The sequence below is a fragment of the Camellia sinensis genome, chromosome 4 (assembly GCF_055761805.1).
Source record: "Camellia sinensis isolate YWXY chromosome 4, ASM5576180v1, whole genome shotgun sequence".
NCBI classification, from domain to species: domain Eukaryota; kingdom Viridiplantae; phylum Streptophyta; class Magnoliopsida; order Ericales; family Theaceae; genus Camellia; species Camellia sinensis.
This window is the reverse complement of record NC_138964.1, coordinates 126013481-126030600: the sequence shown is the minus strand read 5'-3', so window position 1 is coordinate 126030600 and position 17120 is coordinate 126013481. Positions and strand designations below refer to the sequence as shown.

At 43.8% G+C, this 17120-nt stretch overlaps 2 protein-coding genes across 2 annotated transcripts; both read right to left on the bottom strand.

Annotated features, from left to right (window-relative positions):
• Positions 1 to 4810: 4810 nt before the first annotated feature.
• On the bottom strand, positions 4811 to 5242 carry LOC145824029 (uncharacterized). Its single transcript, XM_082923609.1, has one exon. It carries the CDS (start codon positions 5240 to 5242, stop codon positions 4811 to 4813), a length of 432 nt encoding a protein of 143 aa, XP_082779735.1.
• Positions 5243 to 7753: 2511 nt separating this feature from the next.
• Positions 7754 to 8668, bottom strand: LOC145824028 (uncharacterized). The gene has a single exon (XM_082923608.1). It carries the CDS (start codon positions 8666 to 8668, stop codon positions 7754 to 7756), a length of 915 nt encoding a protein of 304 aa, XP_082779734.1.
• Between the last annotated feature and the right edge of the window lie 8452 nt (positions 8669 to 17120).

Below are 17120 nucleotides of genomic sequence, written 5' to 3'. Positions count from 1 at the left end.
ACTCCACTGACTAGTAATTAATTTTTTTTTAAAATTTATCTTGGTAATTTCAGTTCTTTAATCAAGTTAAAAATTAAGCTAATTATTAGTTGGTAAATTTTTCTTTTGCAAATGAAGCTTCAAAAAAATAAAATAAAATAAGACTCTACAAAAGAAAAAGAAAAAGAAAAACTTGTGTTATTATTTTACAATCAATAGTGTGCGTACCAGATACCGCACTAGATGAAAGTGGATCGGAGCTCCGCGATCGGCTGGACTATCCAGAAATTGAGGTCCTGCGACAATGAACACCGTAAGAGCTGCCCGGTTGGGGTTGGCCGGATAACCCCTCAGGTGTGGGAATGAGTAATCAGAGAAGAAGTGAGGAGCCCAATTAGTGTAGAGGGTTCAGTTTAGATCAGTTACCTTCAATGTGAAGTTAGTGTAGTTTATATAGAACTCCTTGTTTGTTTCCCAAGATGGTTTTCTGGAGCTCTGGTGCTGCCAAGTTTCCTTTTAGCCTTGCCCAAGGTGAGGGGACCAACTTCTGGTTTAACTACTTCCGTGATTCCAGGTATAGGGGACCAGCTGAGGTGGCAACTTGCTCATGCATATACTCATAACTTCCACGTTTCTCCGAGAGGTTACCTCAGCTCGGTACCATTATGCTTCAGCTCGGTACCATTGTGCTTTAGCTCGGCCTCCTGGAAGACTATTATCGGGATGGGCTGGCCCATTCGGATATCTGCGTATGGACTTGGCCCACTTTGGTTCTGATGATGGATTCGACCCATCGGTTCGGCCTATAGAATGAGTCCTACAGTTCGGCCCTAGCCCAGTATCGCAGTTGGACTGGCCTTTCCACTACGAGTTGGACCCAAGTGCTCGAGGACTTGGGTGGACTGTTGGTAATGGGGTTGGGCTTTAGTGGATTGGGTTGGCCCAAGGTTTGGATCCAACCTGTTTCATATTCAGCCCCTTCATTTGCCCCTTAGCTCGGGCTAAGGTTCCCCTTGGAGGGAGCTATTGTTCTGTACCCCAAGCGTCATGTCGCTTTGGTTCTGCCCCAGTTCAGCCCTGGTGACGGTTCAATCCTGACACACAAACCCCTGCATGCGTCCTTTCGTGGTGACATGTGGTGGCGTGGGATAAGTGCACAGAGATAGTGCGCTGATTCCATACTGATGGTCGTGGTTCGTGTACCTTCACGCGGGCTGGTGCAATGAATGCTCTGGGCTGTCAATCTGAAACCCTTTATTTACTTTTCATTCTTATAGAGAGTTTCAAAAAACCCTTTTCGTTCCTCTGAGCTAGTCTTGTTGGTGCTCTGTCCATACGTTCTGCTGCCACTCTTGCTTCAGCACCGCCTGCTCGCCACCGCTGCTCTGATCTCTGTAAATTCTCCTGTTATTCTTCTTCCCCTATCTTTCTGTTTTAATCGTCTCATTTGACCCTTGCACCATTGTCTTCGGCATCTTATTATCTAAGTTCTACCCCTATCCCTTTAGGTTTGTTTAATGGAGAAGTTCCGCTCATTAGTTTATACTCTTGAGGCCATGGCCATGTTTCGTCGTGACTATAACATTCCCAATTATGTGAGCCTTTCGCTGGCAAAGGTCAATGCCAAGCGTATGGGCACTAGGAGTACTGCCGCCTTTCCGATTGTGGCCATCGTTGAGGGTGGGGTTCGGTTTTCCCTTGACCCTTTGGTGCGTCGATTTTTGTACCAAGTTCAGCTTACCTCGATGCAAGTGTCCGTTAACTTGTTCTGTGTCGTTTGTGGTGTGTCCGCTCTCAACAGGCGGCTGGGTTTGAATCTTGATATTTGGGACATTTTAGGCTGCTACACTCTTTCACATAATAAGGATCATAGCACGTACTACCTGCGTATTCGTTCAATTGATTGTCATCTGGTGACTGGTTTGCCAGATTCAGACAAACATAATGATGATTTTCTGCAAGTTGGTGGCAATTAAGAGTTCCTTGTTGGGACCGAGTTCCAGCCCGAATGGATACCCCAGAAGGATGGCTACCCAGGTTCGAGTCTTTCCTTCTAGTGCCTTTTGTATTTCTAGCCCTGTTTTGAATGATACTCTAATGTTGCCTTTCTTTTTTTGCAGAGGCTTCCCGTTTTCAGCGTAGGCCGAATCGGGAAAACACTGAGGCCATCAAAGCCATTCTGAAGTACAAGAAGAGGTCCGCGCTCGAGCTGCTGCATTACCAAGCGACTTACCGCTCTACCATTCCGAAGAAGGAGAGGCTAGTTGCATCCCTTTTAGATTCTGACACTGAGACTGATACATCCCTCACCCCTCTGATTACGAATCGTCGCCGAAGCCAGGGTGCACCGTCTGAAAGGACGCCCTCTCCTGCCCCCAGTTTTGTAGGGGGTGGGTCTTTGTCAAATAGAAGAGTGCTAGTGGACTTGGAGGCTAAGGCTTTTGGCTCCTCTGATGCTTTAGAGACTCTTTTGGTGAAGGCCGAGGCAAAGAGCTTCATGAATGTGAAATTGAAGGTGGGAGCTTTTGGAACTCATGCTGTTGCTGCCGAGCCCTCCGCTTCAGTTGCTGCGAGGGCGAAGAAGAGGAGGAGAGAGACTGGCAAGGCAGTAGTTGGAGAAGTTTCTGAAGATCCTATTAGGGATAAGGCATTTGAGAAGTGGGAGTCGCCAATGGTGTACCAAGGCAGGCCCATTTTTACTTCTGATTCGGTTGTCACTTCCAAAGATTTTGCTTTTGACCTAACCAAGACCCTATTAATGCCGTGGACATGGCTGATCATAATGGACCCCGCGATATTCCTGTTCTGAAGGGGACCCTTCAGATGATGACTGTTGTAAGTGCATTCTTGTTTTGCTATTTTTGGTGTTATGCTACTGCTTTCTTTCCTTTAATACTTCACAATTCGTTGTAGTGTATTTAGAGACTGCATCTATCCATCACCAGAGCGGAGGAACTGGAGAAGGCCATACTGGAGGCCGCTATGAATGCTAAGAGACTGACAATGAGCCTGGAGGCCAAGAAAGAAGGACGCAGAACTGCCGAGAGGGAGGTATTCCGTTTGAACAAGGTTGTTGCCTCAGCTGAAAAGTCAAAGGAGGTTGCCATTGGCGTGCAGGCCCAACTTGAAGGAAAAGTGGCAGAGCTGGAGGCCGTTGTCGCGGTGATGGCTGCTGAGCGTTCTGCATTGGAGGCTAAGTATTGGCAACAAGGATGGGATGAGGCCGGGGCTGCCTATAAAGATGAGGTGCTGGTGCTGCGGGACAAGCTCTTTCTAAAGGGTTGGTCAAGTGCTCTAGCCGCTGCTCAGGTTCTTGAAGGTTCTCCCCTGTTTCAGGATATCCCAATTCTTTCAAGGTCCTTGGGTTCGAAGATTGCCTCTACCCCTGCAGTTCTTTCGGCTGAGGTTTCCCTGGAAATGGATTCTACGAACAAGACGCATGAGAGTGATGTTGCCATTGAGACGGTGAATGCTGAAGGGGGTGAAATCCTGGAGACTGAAGCCGCATGAGATGTGGTTAAGGAAGCTTCTACTTCTCGGAAAGTTAGAGCTGCCTCTACTTTTCCTCTCCAAGATGGCCTGGACAAGATCGTGGATGCTGCTTCTGAGGTTCCCTCTGTTGATGAAAGCTGAAGTTTTCTTTGGAAAGATTTGAAGTTTTTTCTTTTTCTGACGTTCTTTTGTTATCAAGTTTCTGATGTACAGCGGCTCGGTCTTCTTTGACGAGTTGCCCCCTTATGTTTGTCAAGACAATTTTTCTTCTTTTCTTTGTTGCTGGTTATAGGGCCATCTGTGCCTTTGTTGGATGATGGAATTTTCGTTTTGATTTTGCAATCTGATGTTTTCTTACTTCCATGTCTGAATATTGTCTGTACTGTTTGCCCCCGGCCGAGCACTGTTGGGACCTCAGGGCCGAATAGATGCTCGGTATGATTCTGTACTATTTGGAATAGATGCTCGGTCTGGTTAACGAATATGTTGCATGGCTGTGCTTGGTTTTGTAATGAAAGAAGAGAGTCTTACTTAGGTCTAGGTTGGTTCTGAAAAACAATTGTTTGCCCATACCTGGAGCTAAGTAAGATCGGTACTGAAGACTGTGCTCTTAGGCAGAACTGCTTAAGTCTGTTGCAACTTTGATAGCATAAGTGCATTTGAATGGGATGATAGGTATAAAGAGGTGTCTTACTCAGGTCCAGGTTGGTTTGAAAAAACAATTATTTGCCCCCAGCTAAAGTTGAGTAAGACTAGTGCTGGAAGTTTGCTCCTAAGAGAGTTTAGCCAAGTTTGTTCCAACTCTGTTTATACCCATCAATACTGAAGTGTTGATGTAACGGTACCTAAGAAATTCTGAGAGCTCAAGAGATGTTTACTTAAAGTATGTTAGTGCGGTTTCCACCAAGCAATTCCACTTGGCTAAAGTCTAATTTAGTTGCCAAACATAATTCCACCAAGCAATTCCACTTGGCATGTTTGAGTGCAAACTAAAATTAAATTCTGTTTAGTCATTCTGAAACTAAGTCCGTTTGGGTTAAGACCAAAGCTGAGTTCGTTTGATAAACACCAAAGCTAACTTCGTTTGATAAACATCAAAGCTATTTCCGTTTGGTAAGTACCAAAGCTAACTCCATTTGATAAACATCAAAGCTATTTCCGTTTGGTAAGTACCAAAGCTAATTCCGTTTGATAAACATCAAAGCTGATTACAAAAATTTGATAAATTTAAGAGAAGTGGGGAAGCATTTGTATTGGTCAAAAGATAAACGTCTTTACATCCTGAAAGAGAAGTTGGGGGATAATTTTATTGATAGTATTTCTTGAGATTTGCTACATTCTAGGGCCGAGGTATGGCTCTACCTTTGAGATCCTCTAGGTAGTAAGCTCCATTTCCAGCAATAATTGTGACTTTGTATGGACCTTCCCAGTTAGGCCCAAGTTTGCCTTCGCCAAGCACCATTTTGTGATCCATGACTTTCCTCAAAACCAGTTCTCCAGGTGTGAATTGCCTTGGGAAAACTTTTTGGTTGAAACTTTTGATGAGGTGCTGCTGATACGCTACAAGTCTGATCAGGGCTGCTTCTCTTCGGCCCTCTACCATGCCCAGTGCTTGTGCAATAGCTTCCTCATTGCTTGTGTTTTCAAACAGTTCAGACCGAAGGGTTGTGAGACCTACTTTGAGTGGGATAACGACCTTCATTCCATAAGTTAGGGAGTAGGGTGTTTCCTCCGTTGAGCGCCATGCTGTGGTTTGGTAAGCCCATAGCATGTGGGGTAACTCTTAAACCCATTTTCCTTTTGCATGTTCGAGCCGCTTCTTTACTTCGTTGATGATGGTTTTGTTCGATGCTTCTGCATGTCCATTACTTTGTGGGTAGCTTGGAGAAGAGTTCCGATATTCAATTCTGAGATCGGCACAGAACATCTTTCAGAAGATCTTTCCATCGAACTGTGTTCCATTATCTGCAATTAGTGCCCGCGGGATGTCGAAACGGACCACGACGTTCCTCATGACAAACCGCTTTGTGTCCGTTTCTTTGATGCTTTCCAATGCTTCGACTTTAACCCACTTAGTGAAATAATCAGTTGCAGCGATGAAGAATCGCCTGTTCCCAGTGCCTCGTGCCAATGGTCTGACAATATCCAGACCCTATTGGGCAAAAGGCCATGGGCTGGTGAGTGGAGTGAGAGTTTTGGCTGGGATGAATTAGTGGAGCAAACCTCTGACATTTATCGCATTTCTGAACATACTTTTGTGCGTTTTGTTGCATTCGTGGCCACCAGTACCCATGAGTGAGGGCTCGGTGTGCCAACGACCTTCCTCCAACGTGGCATCCACAAATCCCATCGTGAATTTCGTAGAGAACATTTTCGACTAGATTTTGATGCACACATAAAAGATAAGGACCGAGATAGGAACGTCTGTATAGCTTCCCAGTTGGTGAGATCCAGAACCGAGCTAACCTATGTCGGATTTTGTTCGCTTCCTTTTTATCTTTGGGGAGAGTGCCAGATTTCAGAAAAGCAAGTATCGGATCTATCCAGCTTGGATCTAAGTTGCTGCAGAGGACTGGAGATGCAATGCTTGGTTCTGGCACGAACTCAACCAAATTTTTCTAGCGTCTTTGGTATCTACTGATGAGCCGAGCATGCCAGAGCATCAGCATGGCTATTTTTGTCCCGACTGATTCATTCCACTCATATGGATCGAAATTTTTTGAGTAGATCCTTGGCCTTGCCTGCGTACATAGCCATCCTTTCGTCTCGTGCTTCATAGACCCTAGAAAGCTGGTTTACCACTAATTGGGAATCGCTGAAAACAAGAAGTTGCTCTGCACTAAAGTATTCGGCACTACGTAAGTCGGCTAGCAGTGCTTTGTATTCTGCCTCATTGTTAGAAGTCTTCCAGCCGAGCCTAAGAGCCTGCTTCCAAATAAATCCCTCTGGTGACATAAGTACTACCCCTGCTCCTGGGCCTTGGCTATTGGATGATCCGTCGACATAAAGCTGCCAGATGTTTCCAACAAAAAGTTTCCATGCTTCTGAAAGGCATTACTTTCCCTGTCTGGTGGTGCGTGGCGCTTGTGCCGAACTGGGATTCTCATGCTCGATACTCTGGGTGGGAGCGAATTCTGCGACGAAATCTGCCAAGACCTGGGCCTTGATTGCTATCCTGGGTTGATATCTAATGTCAAACTCGCCAAGTTCTACCGACCATTTTGCTATTCGGCCAGAGAAATCAGCTCGGCTGAATACAGATCTGAGGGGGAATTCAATGAGGATGTTGATGGTATGCCCTGGAAGTAATGTTGCAACTTTCTTGAGGCGATAAGCAATGCGTAGCTTTTCCAAGGGTAGATATTGTGTCTCGGCATCTAGTAGAATCTTGCTAATATAGTATACTGGTCTCTGTTCCTTGTTAACTTCTCGAATCAGTACTGCGCTTACGGCGTGATCTGAGATTGCTAGATATAGGTACAACTCCTCTCCTAGTTTTGGAGTGGACATAAGATGTGGTGTACTGAGGTATCTTTTGAGACTTTGCAATGCTTCGGTACACTTAGGACTCCAATCAAACACTGCCTTTTTTCTCAATAGCTGGAAGAAAGGCTTCATCCGATCTGAAGACTTGCTAATGAACCGATTTAGGGCTGCCGCCATTCCAGCCAGCTTCTGTGGCTCTTTAGCCTTCATTGGCACTTTGAGCTCTTGTATTGCTTTGATTTGATCTAGATTTTCCTCGATTCCTCTGTGAGTGACCATGTACCCTAAGAACTTCTCTGTTCCTACCCCGAAAGCACATTTTGAGGCATTAAGGTGAAGCTGATGGTTTTTCAGGATACCAAAGACTTCATTTAAGTCTGCAAGGTGGTTTGTAGTGAGATTACTTTTTACTACCATATCATCTATATAAGCTTCCATGGTTTTTCCAAGTGGGTCCTTGAATATTCGAGTGATTATTCGCTGGTAGGTTGCCTCGGCGTTCTTGAGGCCGAACGACATTACTTTGTAGCAATAAGTGCCCCTTGGAGTGATAAACGCTGTCTTCTCCTGATCTGGGCCGAACAGTGGTATCTGGTGATAGCTGCTATAGGCGTCCAGAAAGCTCATACGCTCATGTCCAGCTATTGAATCCATTAACTGATCAATACGAGGTAGAGGAAAATTGTTATTGGGACAAGCTCTGTTCAAATAGGTGAAATCAACACAGATTCTCTATTTTCCGTTCTTCTTCTTGACTACAACTGTGTTGGACAGCCATTGTGGGTATTGAACTTCTCTAATCGCTCTTGATGCTAGGAGCTTTCCGAATTCGACAATCACCGCTTTTAGTGTGCTCAACTGAGGATTTCCGACTTTTCTGCATGACAGGTCGAGTAGAGGGATTGATGTTGAGTTTGTGGCAAGCAAATTCTGGGTTTAACCCTGGAGTATCATATGCTGACCATGTGAATACCTCCATATTTTCCCTCAGTAATTCTAGCAGCTGAAGTTTCTCATCAGCGCCTAGCGAGGTACCGATAAGGAAATACTTTTTTGGATCATCCTCTTTTACTAGGACTTTCTCCAAATCCTCTACCATCTTTTCCTCTAGGGCTCCTCCTACATCTTCTAAGACTGGCTGTTCGGCCACTTCCACTGTCTGTACCCGATTACAAAGTTGTTTAGCCTTCATTGCTGCTGTGAAGCAATGTTTGGATGCAACTTGGTCCCCTGCGATCTGCTTTACTCCATGTTCCGTTGGGAAACGGATGAGCTGGTGGTAAGTTAAAGGGACCGCCTCTATTTGGTGAATCCATGGGCGGCCGAGTATGGCGTTGTAAGGCGAAGGTGTATTAATAACTAGAAACTCTATTTGGAGGGTTTTCATTCCTGTCACAACCGGCAACACTATTCTGCCAAGTGGCCATTCTGGTTGTGAATTGAAGCCGACTAATTGAGCTGCCGCTGGGGTGAGGTACTGCTCAGAGAGATTGAGCTTTCTGAACAAGTCATAATACAATATATCTGCTGCGTTGTCTTGATCTACCAGGACTCGTTTTACGTCAAACCATTTCCCAATTCCCACAATTATAATCAGTGCATCAATATATGGGTGCTGTATGCCTTCTAAATCCTTTCTAGTAAATGAAACAATGCATAAGGGGGGTTTGGGTACTGTATGTACCTTTTTCGATGCGGGCTTTACTGACATGACCTGATAAATTTGCACAGCCTTAGCAATTTCTTCTTTTAGTGCCTCTTCGCGCTCCTAGGTCGTTGTTCCATGGATGACATTTATTACCAGTCGAGGTGGGTGCTCGATGTTTGGTTCTGGTGGTGGGTTCCTGTAGACACCCCATTTTTGACAGTCCTCAAGACTTGGATGTCATCGTTTGAACACTCGATGATCATCTATGCTCGTGTTCATTTTGAGTTTCCAAAGGTCTCGGCTACGCACCTTGCCTTAGGATCTCTCAAGTTGTCTGTTTTGTGCTTGGTTGTGAACTAAGGACTTGTGATTTTGCTTCTGAGGGAAGGGGGTGGCTTGTTGGCCATCCCTACAACCCATCGGCTAAGGCATTGTGCCATCGGCCATAAGTGGTGGCCGATTGGCACTCTTTTTGGTCGATTGGCCATATTTCTTGGCCGAGACCTTTTCATCTGCTTTTGCAGATATTTTTGTGGCAGCTGTGACAGCTGGTGAGCATAATTCTCATCCTCTCCCTTGTTCAACAAGCTTGAGAATTGATTTTCTATAAGAAGGGAGCCCCCTCTCCCTTTCCAAAGGTTCTGAAAAGTATATATACAAAACATATATCACTCTCTCTCTCTATATTTTACCTCTCTCTCTCTCTCTCTCCATTTGCTCTTGTTTGTGCTCAAAAGTGTAAATTCTTCACACTATTGCACACAAACACCTACTAGAACACCATCCTTTTGTTGTTGAGGTATTTAGGAGCTGGTGTTAGAGTTTTTGGTTTGGTTTTGATCAGAAAGAGTGCTAGAGTTATGTTCTTGAAGGTGTTCTTCAAGGGTGAGTCAACTAGCCCTTAAACCTTTGTTTTGGCTTAAGCTTTTGGACTTATTTGGATCCTGATTTAAGCTTAACTTTCTACTGTAAAAAGTTCTAATTTTTCAAGTTTGTAATGTTTGTTTAAGGTCACTTTTGTGTTGGGGGTAGTCAACCCCCTCTCAGGCCTTGTTTTGTGCCTTTCTTTTTGAGCTATTGGGACCACCTTGTTTTGGCCTTCTCACCACTGAAATCCAGAGAATCAGTGATGGAAAGGTGGTTTTGAGGTCCCAAATAGGAGAGGGTCATCCCCCCTCCTTGCGTCTTGTATGCTTGTATTGGTAGCTCATAAAAGCAACATGTTTGTTAAGCTTGTTTTGGCTCCATTTCAGCAAGTATTTGGTGTTATTTTGCCATACTATACCTCTGTGTAAGGTTGGTTTGATAGCCTCTTGCATGCGCCATGCACTTGTAGTGCAATCCTCTCTATTGCCTTAACATGCATCTTGTGTTTGGATCATCATTGTTGCATGTTTTGGCTCAACTCAAAGAAGCTTTCCCTCATATTTTACTATACTTGAGCTCTGTTTGATGTTGTTTTAGTCATGCATACATTGCTTTGTATAGCTATAGTGCATTCTAGCTTGTTAGGTTTGAGTTTCCAAGCCACTAGCATGCATTGCTTGGGCTACTTTCATGATTTGGCATCATTTGTTATGTAATTTCAGAGCATATTTCATGGTCATACACTTATGCTTGTCACTCTTTTACTGCCTAGGAGGTTTGGCTCTTTATGCCTTAAGAGTGGGTCATTGTGCATGCCTCTATGCGTAGGCTTTTGGGCTATCATTTCAATGCATTTTTGGTCTTGTTTTATCATGATATAACTCTGATTTTTGTTGTTAAAGTCATGCCATGTTTGGTTTTGATAGGTGTAGTGTAACCCTCTTTATTGGCCTTGCATGCATCATGCCTTATGCCCTTCATGTTTGCTTGTTTTAGCTTTGGCCCATGCATGTTTTAGACTCATTTTGGCATGATCTAGGACTGTTTTGGTTGTCCTTGGCCCTTTGGGGTTTGATTCATGTGGCTTTGGTACAAGTTCCTTGGCTAGCTTTAAGTTTTGAACATCCTAGCATGCTATACTTGCATTGTTTAGTTGATTTGGCATCAATTCACATGAGATTTTAGAGCTTACTTCATTGCCACATTCTCATGTTTGTCACTCCTTGCTCATGTTTGAGAGTTGTGTCCTTATGCCTAGGTGATGGGCCTTTGCATGTGCATGCATTTTTCTTACTTTTCGTGCCATCATTTCATCATCTTGGTCACTGATTTGGACATGATTGAGGTCTGTCCATTTTAGTTTAAGTCCATCTTGCATGTTGTTGCATACCCATTGCATTGCTTGGTACATTGCATGTTGTTGCATGCTTGGTAGATTGCATGTTGTTTACATGTTTAGGTTGCATTACATGGTGCTTGCATGCTTATTGTTGCATACTTGTTGCATGCCATTAGCTTTGTTAAGTTGTGCATGCATTGCATTGTGTTTGGTTTGGGTGTTAAGCCAAACACGGGAAACGAGGGACGTTTCATACTTGAAGTGATGAAACGTGCCTTAATTCTTGGTCGCCACACTCTTGATCCAACATGATAGAGTTTAAGACATTTATGTGTTTTTGTGCATTTCATCCATATTGATTTGTGCAACTTAGCCTCTTTGGCTATCATGCATCGAAATACGTGATTGATGGCTCGAGAGCCGAGCACTACACTCCTTTGAGCTTCAAACATGATAAGGGGTATAGTTGCACAATATTTTCTTGTAAATACATTGCTATGCCTCTGTTTGTGTTCTGTTGTAGCAAAAGGAGTAGTTTGTAGGAAGAGATGGCCGATCGACTATCTAGTGTGCCGATCGGCTAACAATATTTGGCCGATAGTCTCCAAATTGGCCGATGACCATTATCCATTGGCCGATGGCCACCCCTCTTGGCCGATGACCTCTTAGAATGTCCATGAGGTAGGTCAGAAGCATCACAGAAGTTGGCATAATTTTCAGAGGTGCAGAACAGTGCAAACAGAGGCAACATGAGGCATGGCAACGGATTTCCGAGCGAAGTCGATCGAGCATGCATATGCCCGTCTTCTCGAGGCCGTTTTAACTGATTTGTATAGTTAGTTAATTTGTAATTGTGGGAGCCGGATAATTGGAAGAGTCGGAAGCGTACTCTGAAAGATAGATACTACTCGGCTCTATCCTGCACGATCAAAATGCCGAATAATAAATATTGGGCGAATAGATATTGAACTATGGAGCCGAGTAAATGAGAGGATGATGAGTGAAAAGTGGGCCTTGTCCCGAGGCCCAAGGAACAAGTATAAATAAAGGAGCAATAGAATAAGAAAGGTATGTGAGAATTGTTGTGCTTAACTTAGAATACAAGCATTCTCGAGTGTGGAGACTGACTTGTCCGTCGGAGTCCTAATTCTGGCACCCTCGACCGGAGTGTTTATTCCTTTTTAGGTGACTATCAGCGGATCACGAGCTCCCCCCAGGATCAGAAGAGTATTTCCAAACCACTTCTCCACAATAATTAATTAGTTAATGTGTTAGCTAATTTAATTCATCATTGTAAATTCTTAATTAGCTTAGCTTAGCTAATATTCAATTTGATTATGTAATAATTAGTCTAATTATATTATTAGATTAGTTACTTAGCTTAGCGTAGCTAGCTAGTTGATTTATTTGGACCCTTCGTCGAGAGGGCGAATTTTGTAATAAGTGTGCATGAGTGTGTGAATGTCTTCCAATCCCACGTCTTTCTCTTTTTTACTTAACCGCTTACGATGGTTAGTTCTAGGTCATGTTTTGATTAGCATCCTTATGCTTGCATGTTTGCATTCATTCATCTGTCTTGCATGCACCGAGCTAGGCGCATCATACAAACCGCATTGTATTTCAATACATTTACTTGAATACGTGTTCAACAACATGTTATCAAGTTGCATTTCATATGCCATCTTAGATAACCGAGCCTATTTTAGTTGCGTTTTTGCATGTGTTGCATTAGGCATCTTAACATAGCTAGGATCATGCATGAGTACTAATTAGCTTTTGTTTTGGCTCGGAGTACTAGGTAAGTGTTTATGCTTTAGCATTCCTGCATGTGAGTAAATGTTTCCATGATAGCATGCTTGCCATGAGGCTATCTGCTTAAGTGTTTAACTGCCTGAATGCTTCTGGATAAAGGTTAGATTGCTTGAATTGAAACAATTCATTGAAATGCGAGTTTTAAGCCCATTTGAGAGTGGCAAAATCATGTTTTCTTAAGCCCACTTGAGGGTAGCAAATCCACGTCTTAGCCTACTTGCGAGTAGCACCTTCAAACCATTTTCAAATAAACAAACATGAAATGTTTTGTTCCAACTTAGGCGATCTAGTCTATACTTGTATGCTGTGTGCATCACGTAGTAAGCTAGCTAATAAACCGGAATAAGAACACATGTGTTTTCAAAAACACGATATCATGTTAGTAAAGGCCGATCTTTGATCGGGCGAGCGGGGTGCTCATTGCATGACCTTCCCCTCTCGTACCCAAGTTCCCAAGCCGAGGCAACTTTGGTGATGACGGACACGTGGCCTTAGGCACGAGTCAGGGTTTCCTAAATTTTCCAAAACAAAAACATTTAGGTGGCGACTTTGTATCTGGCAAAGCAGTCCATGTTTGGCACTTCTTTATTTAAATCAGTTTTCCAAAACGATTTGCCGGATTTGGACTCTTTGGTGATTTATCGGTCTTGCATTGCATTTTGCGATATTAGATTTAGAATTGTGACATTGAGTCTGAACTGTAGTAGCTAATGAACAAAATGGATTTTGCGCCATTCGCATGCAGAGCCGGGACGTTCGGGCACGTCTACAGTTCCCCGGTTCGGCCACTGCTTTATCTTGATCAATGTAGTCTCGGAGTTGTCCAGCTGCCACCAGATCTTCCAGGTGTTGCTTCAGTGCTCTGCAATTCTGAGTCATATGCTCCCTGTCTTGGTGATAGATGCATCTGAGCTTTTGATTATGCCGAGCCGGATCTCCCAACATTTTTGGCGGCCAAACAAAAAAGGGCTCTCTCTTGATCTTTTCCAAGATACGATAGATTGGTTCCTTGAATACGGTCATGACTGCTTCGTGAGATTTGGACTTATCCACCTCATTCACTGTGAGTCCCCGGTGTTCCCCTCGGTCCGTTCTCTTCTTTTGTCGAGCAGTTTGTTTTGCTGATGCTACCTCGATGGGGATCTGGTCATCTTCGAGGCGAGCGTACTGCTCAATCCTGGCACGCAAATCTTTCAGTATTGTAGCTGGGCACTTGGTAAGTGACTGTCTTAACTTACTTTCCGGGCGCAGACCATGTTTGAAGGACATAACAGCCATCTGTTCGTTGCAGACGTTTTCCTCTAGGTCATTTTACTCTTCCCAATACCTCCTGGCATAATTGTGCAATGTTTCTTCTTGCTCATTTCGGAGACCGAACAGTGTATCTGGCTCTTTCGGGATCTTAGTGTTGGAGATGAACCTGGCTAAGAACTCCTCGGAGAGCTGCTTCCAATCATAAATTGATCCAGCCAGAAGTTGATCGAACCATCGAAGTCCGAATTCTCCCAAGCTAGATGGGAAAAACTTTGCACATCAGTGCTTTGTCTCGGCTCCATAGGGATATCATCTGTCTATAATGGCTGATGTGCGTCAGTGGGTCTGACTTCCCATCGTATGACGTGAACTCTGTCGGGGTGAATTTCTTGGGAGGTCTCATGGCCCTGATTTTCGGAGAGAATGGGAAGGATACAAACCTATCCAAAGCTCGGTGCTCTCTCTAGTGAATGGCACGGTCTAGATGATCTCGACGTAGCTCATTTTGCTTGTTGCCGATTAGCCAAGTTCGAAGGTCTTAAGGTGGGTACTCAGTCTGCTGACTAACCATCATTTGCCTCTTAGCCATTCTCTGGCGTGAGCCACGGGTGTGGCTGCTCGCCGCCTCACTTTGTATCGGGATTGGCTGGCTCTACTGCACAGACTCATTTATGGGGATCTTCTTCATTGGTGGTTCTCTAAACGAGCTTCTCTGTTGCGGGTGAGAGGGTTCTGCGTTAGTCCTCTTCTCCGTTGGATCACCCAGCACCTTTTTTAGTTGCGCTTTCTGCTCCTGTATCCCCATCTCCATGGAATCTATGATTCAATCTCTGTAATCCTTTTCCAGAAGAAAGTGATGAGAAGAACCTCCGGCGAAGGGTAATCGATGCTCAATCGATTTGGGAGTCCGGTTATTGTTTCTAGTTTGTTCTTCGAAGACTGTTGTGAGTGCCAAGCCTTTTTCCTTCGTCTTCTCCATCTGTGGAGTATGTGCCGAAGGTGGGATGTCCTCAATCCCCATCACTGGAGTCGAGTGCAGAGCTTCGAGACGAAGTGTCCACGTTCACCGCACTAATTGTGCGTACCAGATACTGCACTAGATGAAAGTGGATCGGAGCTCCGCGATCGGCTGGACTATCTAGGAATTGAGGTCCTGCGACAATGAACACCGTAAGAGCTGCCCGGTCGGGGTTGGCCGGATAACCCCTGCAGTGTGGGAATGAGTAATCAGAGAAGAAGTAAGGAGCCCAATAAGTGTAGAGGGTTCAGTTTAGATCAGTTACCTTCAATGTGAAGTTAGTGTAGTTTATATAGAACTCCTTGTTGTTTCCCAAGATGGTTTCCTGGAGCTGTGGTGCTGCCAAGTTTCCTTTTAGCCTTGCCCAAGGTGAGGGGACCATTTGGTAGTTGTCATAGAATGCATATACTCATTGTAGTCATGCTGATCACAAACCACATTCTTTTGGTTTAACTACTTCTGTGATTCCAGGTGTAGGGGACCAGCTGAGGTGGCAACTTGTTCATGCATATACTCACAACTTCCACGTTTCTCCAAGAGGTTCCCTCAGCTCGGTATCGTTGTGCTTCAGCTCGGCCTCCTGCAAGACTATTGTCGGGATGGGCTGTCCCATTCGGATATCTGCGTATGGACTTGGCCCACTTTGGTTCTGATGATGGATTCGACCTATCGGTTCGGCCCTAGCCCAGTATCGCAGCTGGACTGGCCTTTCCACTGCGAGTTGGACCCAAGTGCTCAAGGACTTAGGTGGACTGTTGGTAATGGGGTTAGGCTTTAGTGGATTGGGCCGGCCTAAGGTTTGGATCCAACCCGTTTCATATTCTGCCCTTTCAAATAGGAACAAAATAGAAGAAAGAAAAACTACATCAAGAAATAAGTACGACTCAAACACAAACGCTGAGACTTGATATTTCATTTGGTAAGATTAAGTGCTGCTTGATGGATAATTCTCTAACGTCCTGATTTCTAAAGGATCCGAATAATTAAAGAAATTGTTTCTTTATTTAAATCTAAAAGGTTTTGTTAAGTTTTTCTTATTGACAATTCCGTTTAATAAAACTCCTTTCAGTTATAATTTTATTTAATCTTTTATTTTAGTGAGGTTATGAGTATTTAGATACGAATCCAATGTGAATTGTGCCTTGCAGAGGAGTTTGTGAATTTAATCATTTCATGTTTGTCACTTCGCTGACTATGTACGAGGATTGAAGTTGTGCAGTCGAAGTTGTTTAACCGCTTGAGTGGTCATTTGTGCGCTCAAGTGAAGAAAAGGATCATCCAATACTTTTTGCAGAGCGGCTCTGGGAAGAAAGTTTTATCACTTGAGCGGTGAAAATTGCGGTCAAGCGGTCAATCTATATGTTTCGCATCGCCTTTAGTCACACCGCTTAAGCGGTGAAATGTGCGCTCGAGCGGTTTGCATGATCCTGTTTTCTATAAAGTGCGTTGTTCGTTGTCTCTAAGGTATGGGCCATCCTTTCAAAGAGGAACAAGATACAAAGTGTTTTATTGGAGGGTACTTCATGAGTGTTTCCTTGATGATTTAAGAGTGATTAATTGATTCGTGAACTTCATATCAACATCATCAATGATTTGTGTATTTTCTTTTATTCACTAAAGACAGAGATGTTCTTCGAAGAATTCTAGGAAACTTGAGCTTGAAGCTTTGGTGGATTCCGGAGTGGTTCATCGTCATGGATTTGACATCAGCGTTGTGGATTCAACGTTGACAAGACAATTCCGAGGTGAAGACGGTATTGGAAGAAGCACATTGGGGTCAATTCAATTCGGACGTGGATTCACTAGGTAATTGAGAGTACACTTCTGTAATTTTTTTTGGTCTTCTTAGTGGATTGTTTTATGGCTTTAGCTCGTGATTTTTTTTTTAATTACAATTGGAGGCACTTCAATTGTGGTTTTTATATATTATATCGTTGTGTCAATTTGTCTGTGATTATTTGATTGAGATTGTCATTCATTATTTAAAATTAAAATATAATCATAAATCAATATCTTGGATATTTTAGATTTTTTAGTTTTTTTTTTTCCTAAAAATAAGAGATTACACCTTCTTTAGAGGGCATTACAGTTTAGATTCACCTTTGTCTCTGGACGGGATAGTCTAGCACTCCCCCTCAAGTCGGTCCAGTCTCACATGTGAGAGAGGTCACTAGACTAGACTGTTCAATGACCGAAGAAAAACCAAACCCAAATTTACCAATGTC

Excerpts from the sequence above, each read along its gene's own strand:
- LOC145824029 (XM_082923609.1), bottom strand. The coding sequence starts at position 5,242 with ATGCTATGGGCTTACCAAACCACAGCATGGCGCTCAACGGAGGAAACA.
- LOC145824028 (XM_082923608.1), bottom strand. The coding sequence starts at position 8,668 with ATGTCAGTAAAGCCCGCATCGAAAAAGGTACATACAGTACCCAAACCC.